Genomic DNA, 16,134 nt, shown 5'->3' with positions numbered 1-16,134 from the left:
TTGTGACCTGTTTGAATTTGATATATAGAACCTAAGATCTTTACAGTACTGTTTGAAATAAGTTACCCAAAGGGTCATAAAATTAGATACATTAAAAGGATACTCAGTGGAATAAAGAAGAGACAGATACCCAATACTATATAGTATATACAGTGGACCCTCGACCAACGATATTAATCTGTTCCTGAGAGCTCATCGTTAGTCGAAATTATCGTTAGTCGAGTTAATTTTCCCCATAAGAAATAATGGAAATCAAATTAATCCATTCCTGACACCCCAAAGTATTGAAAAAAAAAAATTTACCACATGAAATATTAATTTTAATACACACAAACTGAAGAAGACATGTACAATTACATGACACTTACATTTATTGAAGATCTGGTGATGATTGATGGGATGGGAGGAGGGGAGAGTGTGGATGGTGTTAGTGTTTAGAAGGGGAATCCCCTTCCATTAGGACTTGAGGTGTCAAGTCCTTTTCCGGGGTTACTTTCCTTCTTCTTTTAATGCCACTAGGACCAGCTTGAGAGTCACTGGACCTCTGTCGCACAACATATCTGTCCATAGAGCTCTGTACCTCCCATTCCTTTAAGATTTGTCTAAAATGGGCCATAACATTGTCATTGTAATAGTTACCAGCACGGCTTGCAATAGCTGTGTTAGGATGATTTTCATCCATAAAGGTTTGCAGTTCAACCCACTTTGCACACATTTCCTTAATCTTTGAAGTAGGCACAATGGATTCCACAACTGGCATAGGCATCTCAGGGTTAGCCCCAAACCCTTCAAAATCTTTCTTAATTTCCATACTAATTCTCACCCTTTTTATCACAGGGTTGGCACTAGAAGCTTTCTTGGGGCCCATGGTGACTTATTTTGCAGGTGCAATCACTAAAAACGCTGTGATAATATGAAATGTTCCGATTGTATGTTTGGATGCGACCACGGTGGCTGGCTGACTTGTAAACACTGGCACCCATAGGACAAGTGAGGCGTGCTCAGGCCACACATGGACGCGTCTCAAACGGAACGAATCGCGTTGGTTGATTTTTTTAGCGCTAGTCGAGGCAAAATTTTTGCGTTAAAATGTATCGCTAGTCGCATTTAACGTTATACGATACCGTCGTTGGTCGAGGGTCCACTGTATATATGTATATACAGCGGAACCTTGGTACTCAAACTTAATTCATTCCAGAAAGCTGTTCAAGTCCCGATCTGTTCGAGTACTGAATAATTTTTCCCAACCAATTTTCTTCTTGGTTGGCTGTTATTACTAATCTTCTTAGGCCCCATGGTGACTTATTTATACAAATAATATAAAAAAACCTAGGTAGTAGGTTGGTAGACAGCAACTGCCCAGGGAGGTACTACCGTTCTGCCAAATGAGTGTAAAACAAAAAGCTTGTAGTAATTGTTATACATGATGGTAGGATTGCTGGTGTCTTTTTTTTTCTCTCATAAACATGCAAGATTTCAGGTACATCTTGCTACCTCTACTTACACTTAGGTCACAATACAAATACATGTACAAGCATATATATACATACCCCTCTGGGTTTTCTGCTATTTTCTTTCTAGTTCTTGTTCTTGTTTATTTCCTCCTATCTCCATGGGGAAGTGGAACAGAATTCTTCCTCCATAAGCCATGCGTGTTGTAAGAGGCGCCTAAAATGCTGGGGGCAGGGGGCTAGTAACCCCTTCTCTTGTATAAATTACTAAATTTAAAAAGAGAAACTTTCATTTTTCTTTTTGGGCTACCATGCCTTGGTGGGATACGACTGGTTTGTTGAAAAAAAAAAAACATGCAAGATTTCAGATTGGTCTTGCTACTTTTACTTACATTAAGGTCACACTACACATGCATGTACAGTGGAACCTCAAAAATCGAACTTTCTTTGGTCCAGAAGGCTGTTCAAGTGCCACTACTGAACGAATTTATTCCCATCAGGAATAATGTAAATTAGATTAGTCCATTTAAGACCCTCAAAAATACACTTATAAAAGCACTTACAAAAATACACTTACATAATTGGTTGAGTTGGGAGCAGTTCGATTTTTGAGGTTCCACTGTACAAGCATATATATACAGACCCTTCTGGGTTTTCTTCTATTTTTCTTACTAGTTCTTATTCTTGTTTATTTCCACTTATCTCCATGGGGAAGTGGAACAGAATTCTTCCTCCGTAAGCCATGCATGTTGTAAGAGTCGACTAAATTCCAGGAGCAAGGGGCTAGTAACCCCTTCTCCTGTATATATTACTAAATATAAAAGGAGAAACTTTCGTTTGTCCTTTTGGGCCACCCCCACCTAGGTGGGATATGGCTGGTACGTTGAAAGAAGAAGAAAAGGAGAAACTTTCATTTTTCTTTTTGGGCCACCCCGCCTCGGTGGGATACGGCCGGTGCGTTGAAAGAAAGAAAATAAAGAAAAACACCAAAAAATGCGAAGAAACATGAAAAGTTTACAGTGAAGTTATGGCAGGTCGTGTTTGTTTGGCTGAGTGCTGAGCAAACAGTCGACTACCGAGTTATTTTTTTTACCGAACAAAGCGTTCGAATACCGAATTGTTTGAGTACAGAGCTGTTCAGATACCGAGGTTCCACTGTATATACATGTAAGATACCTGAAATATATACACATGAAAGATAGTTAATGACTAATTTCCAAATCTGCACACTATCATAACATTTAAAAGCAAGAGATGTGGAAGGAGAGATATGGAAGGTGTAAAATATATCTAGTGAAAGGTAGGGGTGCCAGCGTGGGTCTTTGATAGGTGAATCATAGAATTGATGAGGGAAAAAGAGTGAGTGGTGCACTTAGGAGTCTGTGGAGACGAACTTTGTCCTTGGAGGCAAAGAAATGTATGAAGTATAGTTTTACCAACGCTCTTATAAAGCGTGGGTGATGAATGTTGCACCTGGAGGCAAGATGTCGTGTCTGAAATGTGTGGTGTGAATATAATGCAGAGAATTCGTAGTTTGGAAGTTAGGAGGAGGTGCATTACCAAAACTGTTGTCCAGAAGGAGGGGTTGTTGACACAATGAAAGATAGTTAATGACTAATTTCCAAATCTGCACACTATCATAACATTTAAAAGCAAGAGATGTGGAAGGAGAGATATGGAAGGTGTAAAATATATCTAGTGAAAGGTAGGGGTGCCATAGGCATGATAAGAACATTTTCATCATCTGTGGTTCAAAACTGCTAAAGCTTATCTTTGCTTACTACTGCAGTCTTGTAATGTAATACAATATATATATTACAGGTAATCCCAGACCATGTTGTTCCACCAGAGTTGTTCTTGCCGTACATCCCCGGACACACTCCCGATGCTGATGGCAAGCAGGCTTCACACATCACCATGTGAGTCTCATCTGCATATTTTGTTACGCATGCACTGTTACTCTACACAAGGTGAATGCAATTTAGTATTGATGAACTGCATAATATTCTTGCAATAAGTTATTACAGTATATTCAGATATGATAAAAAGTCATAACGGGTCATATAGCATTACATAAATAATACATGTATTAAATTAGGTACTGTATATTAATTAATTTGCATAGCTTTCTGCATTTATTTTTTATTTATATGCATCCTTGTATTACAGCATAGCCATTTGGAATACAATGATGGGCACATCTTTGATGACAATGCCTTGGGCATTTGGTCAAGCAGGGTTTGCTGGTGGCTTGATCATTATGCTTGGCATGGCAGCTCTCTCCTTATATACAGCTATAAGACTCCTCACACTGCAGAAGACAATTGGTAGGCTGAAAATTATATTTGAAGATTTTTAATTGTTCTGCTACATATAATGTTCAGAAAAATTACTTAATTTCATAATGCCTGCACTCTAAGTAAATGTGCTTAACTTAAGAATAATGTTGCATTCTCTGCTCCTTTTTTTTTTTCTCAACCTACTGGCTATCTCCCACTGAGTCAGGGTATTTATACAGAAGAAAGGGTTACTAGCCCCCTTGCTTCCAGCATCCTAGTTGCTTTTTATGACACGTATGGCTTATGGAGGAAAGCTAATTTTCCACTTCTCCTTGGAGATGAAAGAAAATAAATAAGAATAAGAACTATTAAGAAAATAGAAGAAAACTCAGATGGATTTACACACATACATGTACATGCATATGTAGTGTGACCTAAATGTAAATAAAAATAGCAAGATGTCCCTCTTATCGTGAATGTGTTCTCTGCTCCTTATATACATACTAACAGCTCTAGCCCAGTGGTGAGAGTCACTCCTCTCTCCATTGAGGTTTGGGGATCAAATCCTTGGACTGACAAGAAAAAAATTAGTTTCTGGCTAGCCAAACTTGAGTCCTAGAGGTGGGAAGTATATTGGCTGCACTTTAAAGGGTGACATCTAAACTGTCGTATCTGTGTGCCTCTGACAAGACAGTGGTAGGGTGAATGATGGTGAAAGTGTTTCTTTTTAGCGTTACCCTACCTTGATGGGAGACAGCCAGCATGTTAAAAAAAATTGAGAGAAAAATCGATATGACAGAATTTTTGTTAGGTTCGAGAAACTAGAATAAATAGAAAATTCTTAGATGAAAGGTATATAATACCAACAAGTTTATGAAAAATGACAGGTGAAATACCTGGGTATCTTTATTGAGAGAAGTTCCACCTGCACAGCAGGATTTCTCAATGGAATACAGAGGTAGGAGGATGTAGACATTTATAGTGGAACCACTGGAGGAAATGAAGAGATGCAGCAGTTGTACACATGATCATATATGAGTAGGGCCCATTCTCGGAAGTGGGTCAGGACTGGCCTATTTCCACAAGTGGGCCCCACCTATTTGTGATCATGTCTACAATTGCCGTTTTCCACTGGCTCCACTATAAAAGTTTCCATCCTCCTACCTCTGTATTAGACTGAAAAAGCCTACAGGGCAGGTAATTATTGACCAAGTTGTATAACCTGTCTGGAGGTAAGAAGTAGTGTGCTTGCTAAAGGATGGGTGGTGATGTTACACTTCAGATTGTCATTTAAATTGGCTAGACAGAGAATGAGTGATACTTTGTGTTAACCTTATTTGGGTCACCTATCTTGGTGGCAAATGGTCAGTGTGTTCAAAAATGTTATATTGTATGCTGTCAGAATACAGTTGATGCACATCATTGATTTAAACTTTAATTAACATTTTGTTTGTGTAACTCTAAACTAAAAGAAAAACAATTAATGTTTAGCAATAATTTGAGTACCAGAGATCAGCTATACTTTAGAAACTTTTACAAAATATTTGCTGTTTGGAGGAACATATGAACTCGTGTATCTGCATACCTCTGGCAGGTCAGTGATAGTGTGAATGATGGTGAAAGTGTTTCTTCCTTTTCAGGTTGCCCTACCTCAGTGGGAGACAGCCAGCATGTTAAAAAAATAATGAATCGGGCAGCAATATCTTTGCTGTTACAGTCACTGAGTGCTGCTTTTCTTTCAGAATAAAGATAATCCAGGGAAAACAAATTACATGACCATTCTAGTTTTGTTTGCTGCAGTGTCTTTGTACAGTGCCTGTCTTTGCACAATGTCTACACTCTGAAGGAAGGGTGTTAATGTTGCAGTTTTACAACTGTAGTGTAAGTGCACCTCTGGCAAGACTGATGGAGTGAATGATGGTGAAAGTTTTTCTTTTTCGGGCAACCCTACCTTGGTGGGAGACAGCTGATGTGTTAATAATAAAAAAAGGTAATCTTTGTTTTTTAATTTTATAGGAGGGATCATGCATTTAGTTGCTATGGGTCATCTAGTTTAAAATAGAAAAGAAGGGCCTAATTTCTTATTTGTTGCAGAATTCTAATTTGATAAATATATTTGGTTGCAGGCTTGGAAGGTCCATCACTGGAATTAAGTCGTGTGTGTCTACAGTTACTTGGAGGGACACTGGGCAGACTGACAGAGTGTGTGACTGTGAGTTTCTCAGTACTCACATTAGTTGGGGCTCAGGTTGTCTACTGGGTCCTCATGTCCAATTTTCTCTTCAACACTGGAGAAGTAATATATGGTGAGTTCTCTGTTTTCTTTGTGACATTAATCATCTTCCACACATCAGATACAATGACCCTTTGTTCTGAAATATTGAAAAGATTTGTTAGTGGCTTTGTGGGGCAGGTGAGGATGTGGGGGGCATGTAATGTGGGAAGGTAGTAGTGGGTCACCAGGGGCAAATGGGTCAAAGTTGGTGTGGTGAAATCTTGCAACATTAGTGTTTACAGCATTATATTTGAACAACTCTGATTATTATGCAGAAGGCTGAGGAGGGGTTATTGAGGTGGTTTGAACATTTAGAGGAATGGAGCAAAATAGGATGACTTGGAGAGTGTATATATCTGTAATGGGAGGAAGAATGGGTGCTAGCGACCACAAATCAATTACATTTAGCATTGAATGGAAGTACGATAGTAGCGATAACTCAGTAACAGTCCCAGATTTTCGCTTAGCAGATTACGATGGGCTTAGAGAACACTTATCATCTGTTGACTGGGGTAACGAAGTGAGCTATCAATATGACAGTTTTCTGAACACTATACATGCTGCTCAAAGAACGTTTATCCCATATAAAGAAATTAGATCAAATAGAAATGACCCAAAATGGATGAATAATTGGCTCAAATATCTACTAGGGCATAAGAAAGGAATTTATAGGCGTATCAAAAGAGGTGAAGGTCATCTTATGAATCAGTATATTGACATTAAGAGGGACATTAAAAAGGGGATAAGAAAAGCTAAAAGGGACTATGAAATTAAAGTTGCTAGGGATTCTAAAACTAACCCAAAAAGTTTTTTCCAGGTCTATAGAACAAAAGTTAGAGATAAGATAGGTCCCCTTAAAAATAACTATGGGCACCTTACTGACAAAGAGAATGAAATGTGCTCGATTTTTAATAATTATTTTCTCTCAGTTTTTACACAGGAAGACACTAACAATATTCCAGTAATTAATTTTTATAGTGGGCTAGAAGAGGATAAATTATGTAACATCACAGTCACTAGTGAAATGGTTGTGAAGCAGATAGACAGACTGAAGCAAAATAAGTCGCCGGGTCCTGATGAGGTTTTTTCAAGGGTTCTTAAGGAATGCAAAATGGAACTCTGTGAACCATTAACTAATATTTTTAATTTATCTCTTCAAACAGGTGTAGTGTCTGATATGTGGAAGATGGTTAATGTAATTCCTATTTTTAAAACAGGGGACAAGTCGTTACCGTCAAATTACTGCCCAATAAGCCTGACCTCAATTGTAGGCAAATTACTAGTCAATTATAGCTGAGATTATAAGAAGCCATCTCGATAAGCATAGCTTGATTAATGATACTCAGCATGGATTCACAAGAGGCCGGTCTTGTCTAACTAATTTATTAACTTTCTTCAGTAAAGCTTTTGAGGCTGTTGACCACGATAAAGAATTTCATATTATTTACTTAGATTTTAGTAAGGCTTTTGATAGAGTTCTGCACCATAGACTGTTAAAGAAAGTGGCAGCTCATGGCATTGGGGGGAAAAGTGCTCTCGTGGATCGAGTCATGGCTCACTGACAGGAAGCAGAGAGTGTCCATAAATGGGGTTAAATCCGAGTGGGGATCTGTAACAAGTGGCGTTCCACAGGGATCAGTCTTGGGCCTGTTGTTGTTTATAATATATATCAATGATCTTGATGAGGGAATTACTAGTGATATGAGCAAATTCGCCGATGACACAAAGATAGGTAGGATAATTGATTCAAACGTAGATGTTATGGAACTTCAGGAGGATTTAAACAAACTCTATTCTTGGTCAGAAAAGTGGCAGATGCAGTTCAATGTAGGTAAATGCAAGGTTCTGAAGCTCGGGAGTGCCCATAACCCTAGTACTTATAAGTTAAATTATGTAGAACTTAGCCATACAGATTGCGAAAAGGACTTGGGGGTTATGGTGAGCAGCAACCTTAAACCAAGACAGCAATGCCTAAGCGTACGTAATAAGGTAAATAGATTACTGGGATTTATATCAAGAAGTGTAAGCAACAGAAGTCCAGAGGTCATACTGCAGCTTTATACATCATTAGTAAGGCCTCACCTAGATTATGCAGCTCAGTTCTGGTCTCCATGTTACAGAATGGACATAAATTCGTTAGAAAACATTCAGCGTAGGATGACTAAATTAATACATAGCATTAGAAATCTTCCTTATGAAGAAAGATTGAAGACTCTTAAGTTACATTCACTTGTTAGATGAAGAATGAGGGGAGACCTGATCGAAGTGTATAAGTGGAAGATAGGTATTAATAAAGGGGATATTAATAAGGTCTTGAGGATGTCTCTCCAAGAGAGAACCCACAGTAATGGATTTAAATTAGATAGAAAAGAGTAAGGTGATGAGGGTGTCAAATGATTTAGATAAAGAAAAATTGGATATCAAATTGGGGAGGAGGAGTATGGAAGAAGTGAATGTTTTCAGATACTTGGGAGTTGACGTGTCGGCGGATGGATTTATGAAGGATGAGGTTAATCATAGAATTGATGAGGGAAAAAAGGTGAGTGGTGCGTTGAGGTATATGTGGAGTCAAAAAACGTTATCTATGGAGGCAAAGAAGGGAATGTATGAAAGTATAGTAGTACCAACACTCTTATATGGGTGTGAAGCTTGGGTGGTAAATGCAGCAGCGAGGAGACGGTTGGAGGCAGTGGAGATGTCCTGTTTAAGGGCAATGTGTGGTGTAAATATTATGCAGAAAATTCGGAGTGTGGAAATTAGGAGAAGGTGTGGAGTTAATAAAAGTATTAGTCAGAGGGCAGAAGAGGGGTTGTTGAGGTGGTTTGGTCATTTAGAGAGAATGGATCAAAGTAGAATGACATGGAAAGCATATAAATCTATAGGGGAAGGAAGGCGGGGTAGGGGTCGTCCTCGAAAGGGTTGGAGAGAGGGGGTAAAGGAGGTTTTGTGGGCAAGGAGCTTGGACTTCCAGCAAGCGTGCGTGAGCGTGTTAGATAGGAGTGAATGGAGACGAATGGTACTTGGGACCTGACGATCTGTTGGAGTGTGAGCAGGGTAATATTTAGTGAAGGGATTCAGGGAAACCGGTTATTTTCATATAGTCGGACTTGAGTCCTGGAAATGGGAAGTACAATGCCTGCACTTTAAAGGAGGGGTTTGGGATATTGGCAGTTTGGAGGGATATGTTGTGTATCTTTATATGTGTATGCTTCTAGACTGTTGTATTCTGAGCACCTCTGCAAAAACAGTGATAATGTGCGAGTGTGGTGAAAGTGTTGAATGATGATGAAAGTATTTTCTTTTTGGGGATTTTCTTTCTTTTTTGGGTCACCCTGCCTCGGTGGGAGACGGCCGACTTGTTGGAAAAAAAAAAAAAAAAAAAGTTTAGATTTAGAAAGGACATAGGAAAGTATTGGTTTGGAAATAGGGTAGTTGATGAGTGGAACAGTCTACCTAGTTGGGTTATTGAGGCTGGGACTTTGGGTAGTTTCAAATTTAGGTTGGATAAGTACATGAGTGGGAGGGGTTGGATTTGAGTGGGACTTTCACATCAGAGCTTATTTCTTGGGTGGCATTGAAAATTGGGTTGGGCAAATGTTTTGTTAGTGGGATGAATTGTAAAGGACCTGCCTAGTATGGGCCAACAGGCCTCCTGCAGTGTGCCTCCTTTCTTATGTTCTTATGTTCTTATGTTCTTATGTTCTAGGAAAGGTTGGAGGGAGTGGGTAGAGGATTTGTGTGCAAGAGACTTGGACATGGGTTAAATCTATAGTTGTTGACAAATCTCAACAAAACAGTTGTATGAAATAAACATACTCAAAGTATTAATATATTTGCTATGAATACTGTACATTATAACTACCAGGGTAATCCCATGTATTGGAAGATTGACTTTGTGTTAGCAAGTCATTAATTAGTTCCAGAGTGCCATTGTTGTAAGAGTGGAACATTGTAAGCCAGGGACCTATTTTATATACTAGTATTGTTTTCATGATTTACTCTTGATATGCATTTGTATATATTTTGGTTGGCATTATATTTTTCAGATGCCATGAATGGTGAAATACACAATGACTCATCTAGTATGTTACTGTGTCCTCCAAATATGACACACGATGATTTGAGTATACCAGAGCCGAGCATGTTTCACCGCTGGTGGCAACAAGACTTGACTGTGCCATTCTACCTTATTATACCCTTCCTGTTCATTCTTAATCTTCGTAATGCCAAAATATTTACATACTTCAACTCTCTTGGTGAGTTCAACCTGAATATAAGGCTAATAAATTTCTTGTTTAATAAGACAGACTTCTTGGATAACCTGATGTGTGTTCTAGATATGCTGGGTATACTCATGCTCACTATCCCTTTAAGGAGCATGCATTGATGCCAGTCAAGGACTCTTGATCTTAGGAACTAGAGCTATCTTCCCCTTCTTTACTTTGAATATGTGTTTCCCCCTTCTTTAGGTGCTTAATGGCTTCTACAGGTTTAACGCTGCCCCATGACTATAATAATAATAATTTTTTTTTTTAACATGTCATCCATTTCCTGTGGAAGTAGGGTGACCCAAAAAGAAAGAAAAACCCCAAAATAAAGAAAAAATTTTCATCATTCAACACTTTCACCATCACTCATACTTAATCACTGTCTTTCCAGAGGCACTCAGATACAACAGTTTAGATGTCCCTCCAAACTGTCAATATCCCAAACCCTTCCTTTAAAGTGCAGGCATTGTACAGTGGACCCCCACTTTACGATCAGCTCCCAATGCGACCAGTTATGTAAGTCTATTTATGTAAGTGCGTTTGTACGTGTATGTTTGGGGGTCTGAAATGGACTAATCTAATTCACAATATTCCTTATGGGAACAAATTCGTTCAGTAATGGCACCTGAACATACTTCTGGAATGAAATAATATCGTAAACCGGGGGTCCACTGTACTTCCCATTTCCAGGACTCCAGTCCAGCTAACTGGTTTCCCTGAATCCCTTCACAAAGTATTACCCTGCTCACACTCCAACAGCTCGTTAGGTCCCAAAAACTATTCGTCTCCATTCACTCCTATCTAACACGCTCACGCACGCTTGCTGAAAGTTCAAACCCCTCGCCCACAAAACCTCCTTTACCCCTACCCCTACCCCGCCTTCCTTTTCCTACAAATTTATACACTCCAAGTCATTCTGACTAATACTTTCAGTAACTCCACACTTTCTCCTAATTTCCACACTACGAATTCTCTGCATAATATTTACACTATACATTGCCCTTAGACAGAACATCTCCAGTGCCTCCAGCTGCCTCCTCACTGCAGCATTTACAACCCATGCTTCACACCCATGGGAGAGTGCTGGTACCACTATACTCTCATACATTCCCTTCTTTGCCTCAATGTATAATGTTTTTTGTCTCCACAGATATCTCGATGCACCGCTCACCTTTTTTTCTTCATCAATTGTATGGTTAACCTCATCCTTCATAAACCCATCCGCTGACAAGTCAACTCCTAAATATCTGAAAACGTTCACTTCTATACTCCCTCCCTCCAATGTGATATCCAGTTTTTCTTTATCAAAATCATTTGATACCTTCATCTCTCCTGTATGGGTGTGAAGCATGGGTGATGAATGTTGCAGCGAGGAGAAGGCTGGAGGCAGTGGAGATGTCATGTCTGAGGGCAATGTGTGGTGTGAATATAATGCAGAGAATTTGTAGTTTGAAAGTTAGGAGGAGGTGCGGGATTGCCAAAACTGTTGTCCAGAGGGCTGAGGAAGGGTTGTTGAGGTGGTTCGGACAAGTAGAGAGAATGGAGCAAAACAGAATGACTTCAAGAGTATATCAGTCTGTAGTGGAAGGAAGGCGGGGTAGGGGTCGGCCTAGGGAAGGTTAGAGGGAGGGGGCAAAGGAGGTTTTGTGTGCGAGGGGCTTGGACTTCCAGTGGGCATGCATGAGCATTTTTGATAGGAGTGAATGGAGACAAATGGTTTTTAATACTTGACGTGCTGTTGGAGTGTGAGCAAAGTAACATTTATGAAGGGATTCAGGGAAACCGGCAGGCCGGACTTGAGTCCTTGAGATGGGAAGTACAGTGCCTGCACTCTGAAGGAGGGGTGTTAATGTTGCAGTTTAAAAGCTGTAGTGTAAAGCACCCTTCTGGCAAGACAGTGATGAAGTGAATGATGGTGAAAGTTTTTCTTTTTTGGGCCACCCTGCCTTATCTATGTTCACTTTCACCTTTCTATCTTTATTATTAAATTCTCCTTCTTTCAACAAATCGGCCATTTCCCACCGAGGCAGGGTGGCCCAAAAAGAAAAACAAAAGTTTCTCTTTTTAACTTTAGTAATGTATACAGGAGAAGGGGTTACTAGCCCCTTGCTCCTGGCATTTTAGTAGACTCTTACGACATGCATGACTTGCGGAGGAAGAGTTCTGTTCCACTTCCCCATGGAGATAAGAGGAAATAAACAAGAATAAGAATTAGAAAGAAAAGAGAAGAAAGCCCAGAGGGGTGTGTATATATATATGCTTGTACACATATGTGTAGTGTGACCTAAGTGTAAGTAGAAGTAGCAAGACATACCTGTAATCTTGCATATTTATGAGACAGACGAAAGACACCAGCAATCCTACCATCATGTAAAAGAATTACAGGTTTTCGTTTTACACTCACTTGGCAGGACGGTAGTACCTCCCTGGGTGGTTGCTGTCTACCAACTTACTACCTAGGCTTATTAAATTATAATAATAATAATGCTTGCTGTATTTGTGCTTCATTTTCATTGTGCAAACGATACACTGATGAGTTACACTTTTTTATTCCCACTGATGCCTTGTTTCCTCATGGAGATTACAGTTTTTCCCTTCATTAAGACAAACTGATTTTTTGTCTGATACTGCAGGATTATGGGAATCTTACTGTGTATTCACCTATTGGTAGTTGCAGGGGTTAATTCTCAGCTCTTGGCCCTACCTCTTAACTTGCCACTTCTGATTCACTCCCTCTTTGGCTCAAGGGCTGTATTGTACCTGCTCCTGAAACTGTGTATGGAGCCTTCCTTCATCACTTCCTTACCAAGATCATTCCACTTCCTGACCATTCTGAGACTGAAGAAATATATCCTAACATCCCTGTAGCTTATTTGTGACTAGTTTCCAACAGTGTTCCCTAGTTTCCATTTCTCACCTCTCAAACAGCCTATCCCTGTCTACCCTGAGTATTTTGTATAATGTTATCATGTCCTCCCTGGTTCTTCTGTCCTCCAATGTCATTAGGTACAATTGCATTAGCCACTCCTTGTAGCTCATGACCCTTAGCTCAGAAACAAGCCTTGTTACATGCCTCTTTTCTTTCTTCAGTTTCTTAACATTTTTTTTCAGGTGCAGGTTCCATACTGGTGCTGTATACTTCAAGATGAACCTAATGTATATTGTATAAAGGGCCCAGAATGTCTCTTTGTTGAAATTCCTGAAGGATCCTCTTTGATTTGCCAGGCAAGCAGTGGCTGCAGAGATTATTTGGTTGATGTGAGACTCTGGCGTTATACCTGGCACTGTGCTCAACCCTAGGTCTTTCTCTTTCTGCAGCCTCTGTCCCCCTTGTCTATAACCCATTTCCAGTGGTCTTGCTCCTTCCCCTATCTTCATGGCTTTGCTTTTACTGGGGTTGAATTCAAGCAACCACTTGTAATTTGTCCAGCTCCCTTTGGAACCTTTCCTTGTCCTCATTGTCTTATTATTTTTCCATCATCAGCAAAGAGGAATATACAGCATCTGAATCAATTCCATCTGGATTGTCATTCACATAAACCAGAAACAGTACTGGTCCTCATACCGATCCTTGTTAGGTTTTCTCAAAAACTGAGTTTCTGATAGAATTGGTATGAAATGAACAGGATAGGTATCTGCTCTGTCCTAAAATCAGGGAATTTAACAAAACAGTCATTGTGTCATGGCTTATCATCCTAGAAAATGGATGCAAAAACCGAGTAGATGATTAAGGTATACAGTATGTGTAACACCTGGGTATCTTTATTCATGAAGGCGTTTCATCAACTAGAGGCTTTCTCAGTTCAATAAAATTATTATACACTGGAGACAGCAGAAGATGAGGCTGAGGGACAGACCATTTTCATTCAAGACTGAAGGACTGATTACCTGATCTTTCACTCTCTCCAGTTTATAATCACTGAACTGGATTGAAAAAGCTGCTGGTTGGTGAAAAGTCATCAGCCTTCCTTGGTTGACAATATTTAATGTGTTATTGTTATATGCAATGTGATGTAAATTCATATAGGAAGGTTATGAAGAGAGCATCCTCTTATAATAATGTACAGTATATCAGTGAATCTTGCTTTGGGTTGTAATAATGATTGCTTAGCAAGATTATTTTAATCTGGGACAGCACTGAACCTGTACAAGTCATACATTGTCTGTGAAATGAGAGGGCACCAGGTTCGATCCAAGGAAAGGGAGTGTAATTTATTTCAATGCCTTGGATCTAAAGCACCACCAGCATGAAGACCCTCCCACCCCCTTTTTCTTGAATTAGGATTAGCAAGACCATATATCTGATACAATTTATTGTAAGGTGTTGAGTATCAGAGTTTTGTTTTAACTGTTCCCTTCAAGGTGTTGCTTTGGTGCTCTTAAACAGTTCTTGATCCAAGGAATATGACCTAACCCACATTTCCATGAATTAAACCTGATTATATGCCATTCCCCAGGCATTGTATGGCCCCTACACCTTGAATACTTCTTTATAAATATAATTACAGTACATACTGTGTATAAAGTGTTTCCTATTTATATATTCAAGCATTTTTAATTATGCTTTTATGTACTGTGCCCTAATGTATTAATTACACATTACATTGTATCATATGATTTAATGCACATGTACTTCACAACAATTTTGATTGAAGATTTTCACATTGGTCAACAGGCGCAATCTCAGTGCTTGTGATGTACCTGTTTGTCATCTCTAAAGCTTCAGTGTGGGGCTTCAACATCAGCGTCACTGATCCTACTGATATCTTCTATGTTCCTCTCTTTAAGGTTGGACTAATTTTGAAATGTGTGTATTGTTAATGATAATTTAACCTTAGGTAGGTAAAAGTGAGTCTGTATGAATCCCACTCATTTTCCAGTGGAAGAAAATCATTACTTTTAATGTAGGTGTGTAACTGAACCTTTGAACCTATCATGATGACACTGCTAAAGTAGTCAGTACAATTTTTAACTATTTGAAAAGAAATGGTGTTCAGTACTAATGAGTTGAAAAATAGCACATTTGTGACACAACTGGGTAGCCTTATTCTGAGGATGCTTTTGCCAACCAGTGGATTTATCAGTTCTTGAGAGATTATTTGAAGGTATTGGAACTGGAGACAGTAGAAAACAGGGTCCTTGTGTATTTTTGGACACTATTATCTTTATTTACTATTTTTTTTGCTGGAAAATAGTTTTAAAAGCAATTCTGAAGGCTAATTGGGAGGCAAACAGTAATTTATCTGGCACCATCACAATGGTATACAGTGAATTTGTGTACCCTGGGTTTTGTTAGGATTATGCATTATCTTTTACTGATGGGAAAGTGTAAAATTTGGGGAAATTTGAGAATCTCCATCTTGAGAGGACATAACAGATGATGCTATTTATCCTCATAAATGTGAGCTTTCATTTAAATATTCTCTATTGCTTATACAGGCCAGAGTTCTCTAGTACTGCAGCTGTGCCTATGACCTGTACAACTGTAGTAGTTTGTAGTACAATAGTTAGGCCTACAGTTTACAGAATTGATTAGTTTTTCCTCAATTGCCTTTGATCGCTGCATTGGTAGGGGATCTGAATGCTAAAGTAGGAGAAACTTTTAGAGAGGGTGCGGTAGGTAAGTTTGGGGTGCCAGGTGTAAATGAAAATGGGAGCCCTTTGATTGAACTTTGTATAGAAAGGGGTTTAGTTATAGGTAATACATGTTTTAAGAAAAAGAGGATAAATAAGTATACAAGATATGATGTAGGGCGAAATGACAGTAGTTTGTTGGATTATGTATTGGTAGATAAAAGACTCTTGAGTAGACTTCAGGATTTTTTTTTTATTTTTTTTTATTATCACACTGGCCGATTCCC

The 16,134-nt window shown here is 39.1% G+C and overlaps 1 protein-coding gene across 10 annotated transcripts in view; it reads left to right on the top strand.

Moving 5' to 3' along the window:
• The window catches only part of LOC128692924 (neutral amino acid transporter 9), a 52,542-nt gene that overhangs the window by 19,852 nt on the left and 16,556 nt on the right, over nt 1-16,134 (top strand). For 9 of the 10 annotated variants that reach the window (XM_053782264.2, XM_053782259.2, XM_053782257.2 and 6 more), the window contains 5 exons: nt 3,273-3,370; nt 3,621-3,778; nt 5,857-6,036; nt 10,052-10,261; nt 14,949-15,061. In XM_053782264.2, the coding sequence (XP_053638239.1) occupies nt 3,273-3,370; nt 3,621-3,778; nt 5,857-6,036; nt 10,052-10,261; nt 14,949-15,061 (759 nt within the window). The remainder of the gene's footprint in view (nt 1-3,272; nt 3,371-3,620; nt 3,779-5,856; nt 6,037-10,051; nt 10,262-14,948; nt 15,062-16,134) is intronic. The other variant, XM_053782267.2, reaches the window with a different exon arrangement.

Source organism: Cherax quadricarinatus, unplaced genomic scaffold, assembly GCF_038502225.1.
Source record: "Cherax quadricarinatus isolate ZL_2023a unplaced genomic scaffold, ASM3850222v1 Contig26, whole genome shotgun sequence".
In the NCBI taxonomy this organism is placed as follows: domain Eukaryota; kingdom Metazoa; phylum Arthropoda; class Malacostraca; order Decapoda; family Parastacidae; genus Cherax; species Cherax quadricarinatus.
Note: the sequence above shows the minus strand (reverse complement) of the source record. Positions and strands in the feature narration are given on the sequence as shown.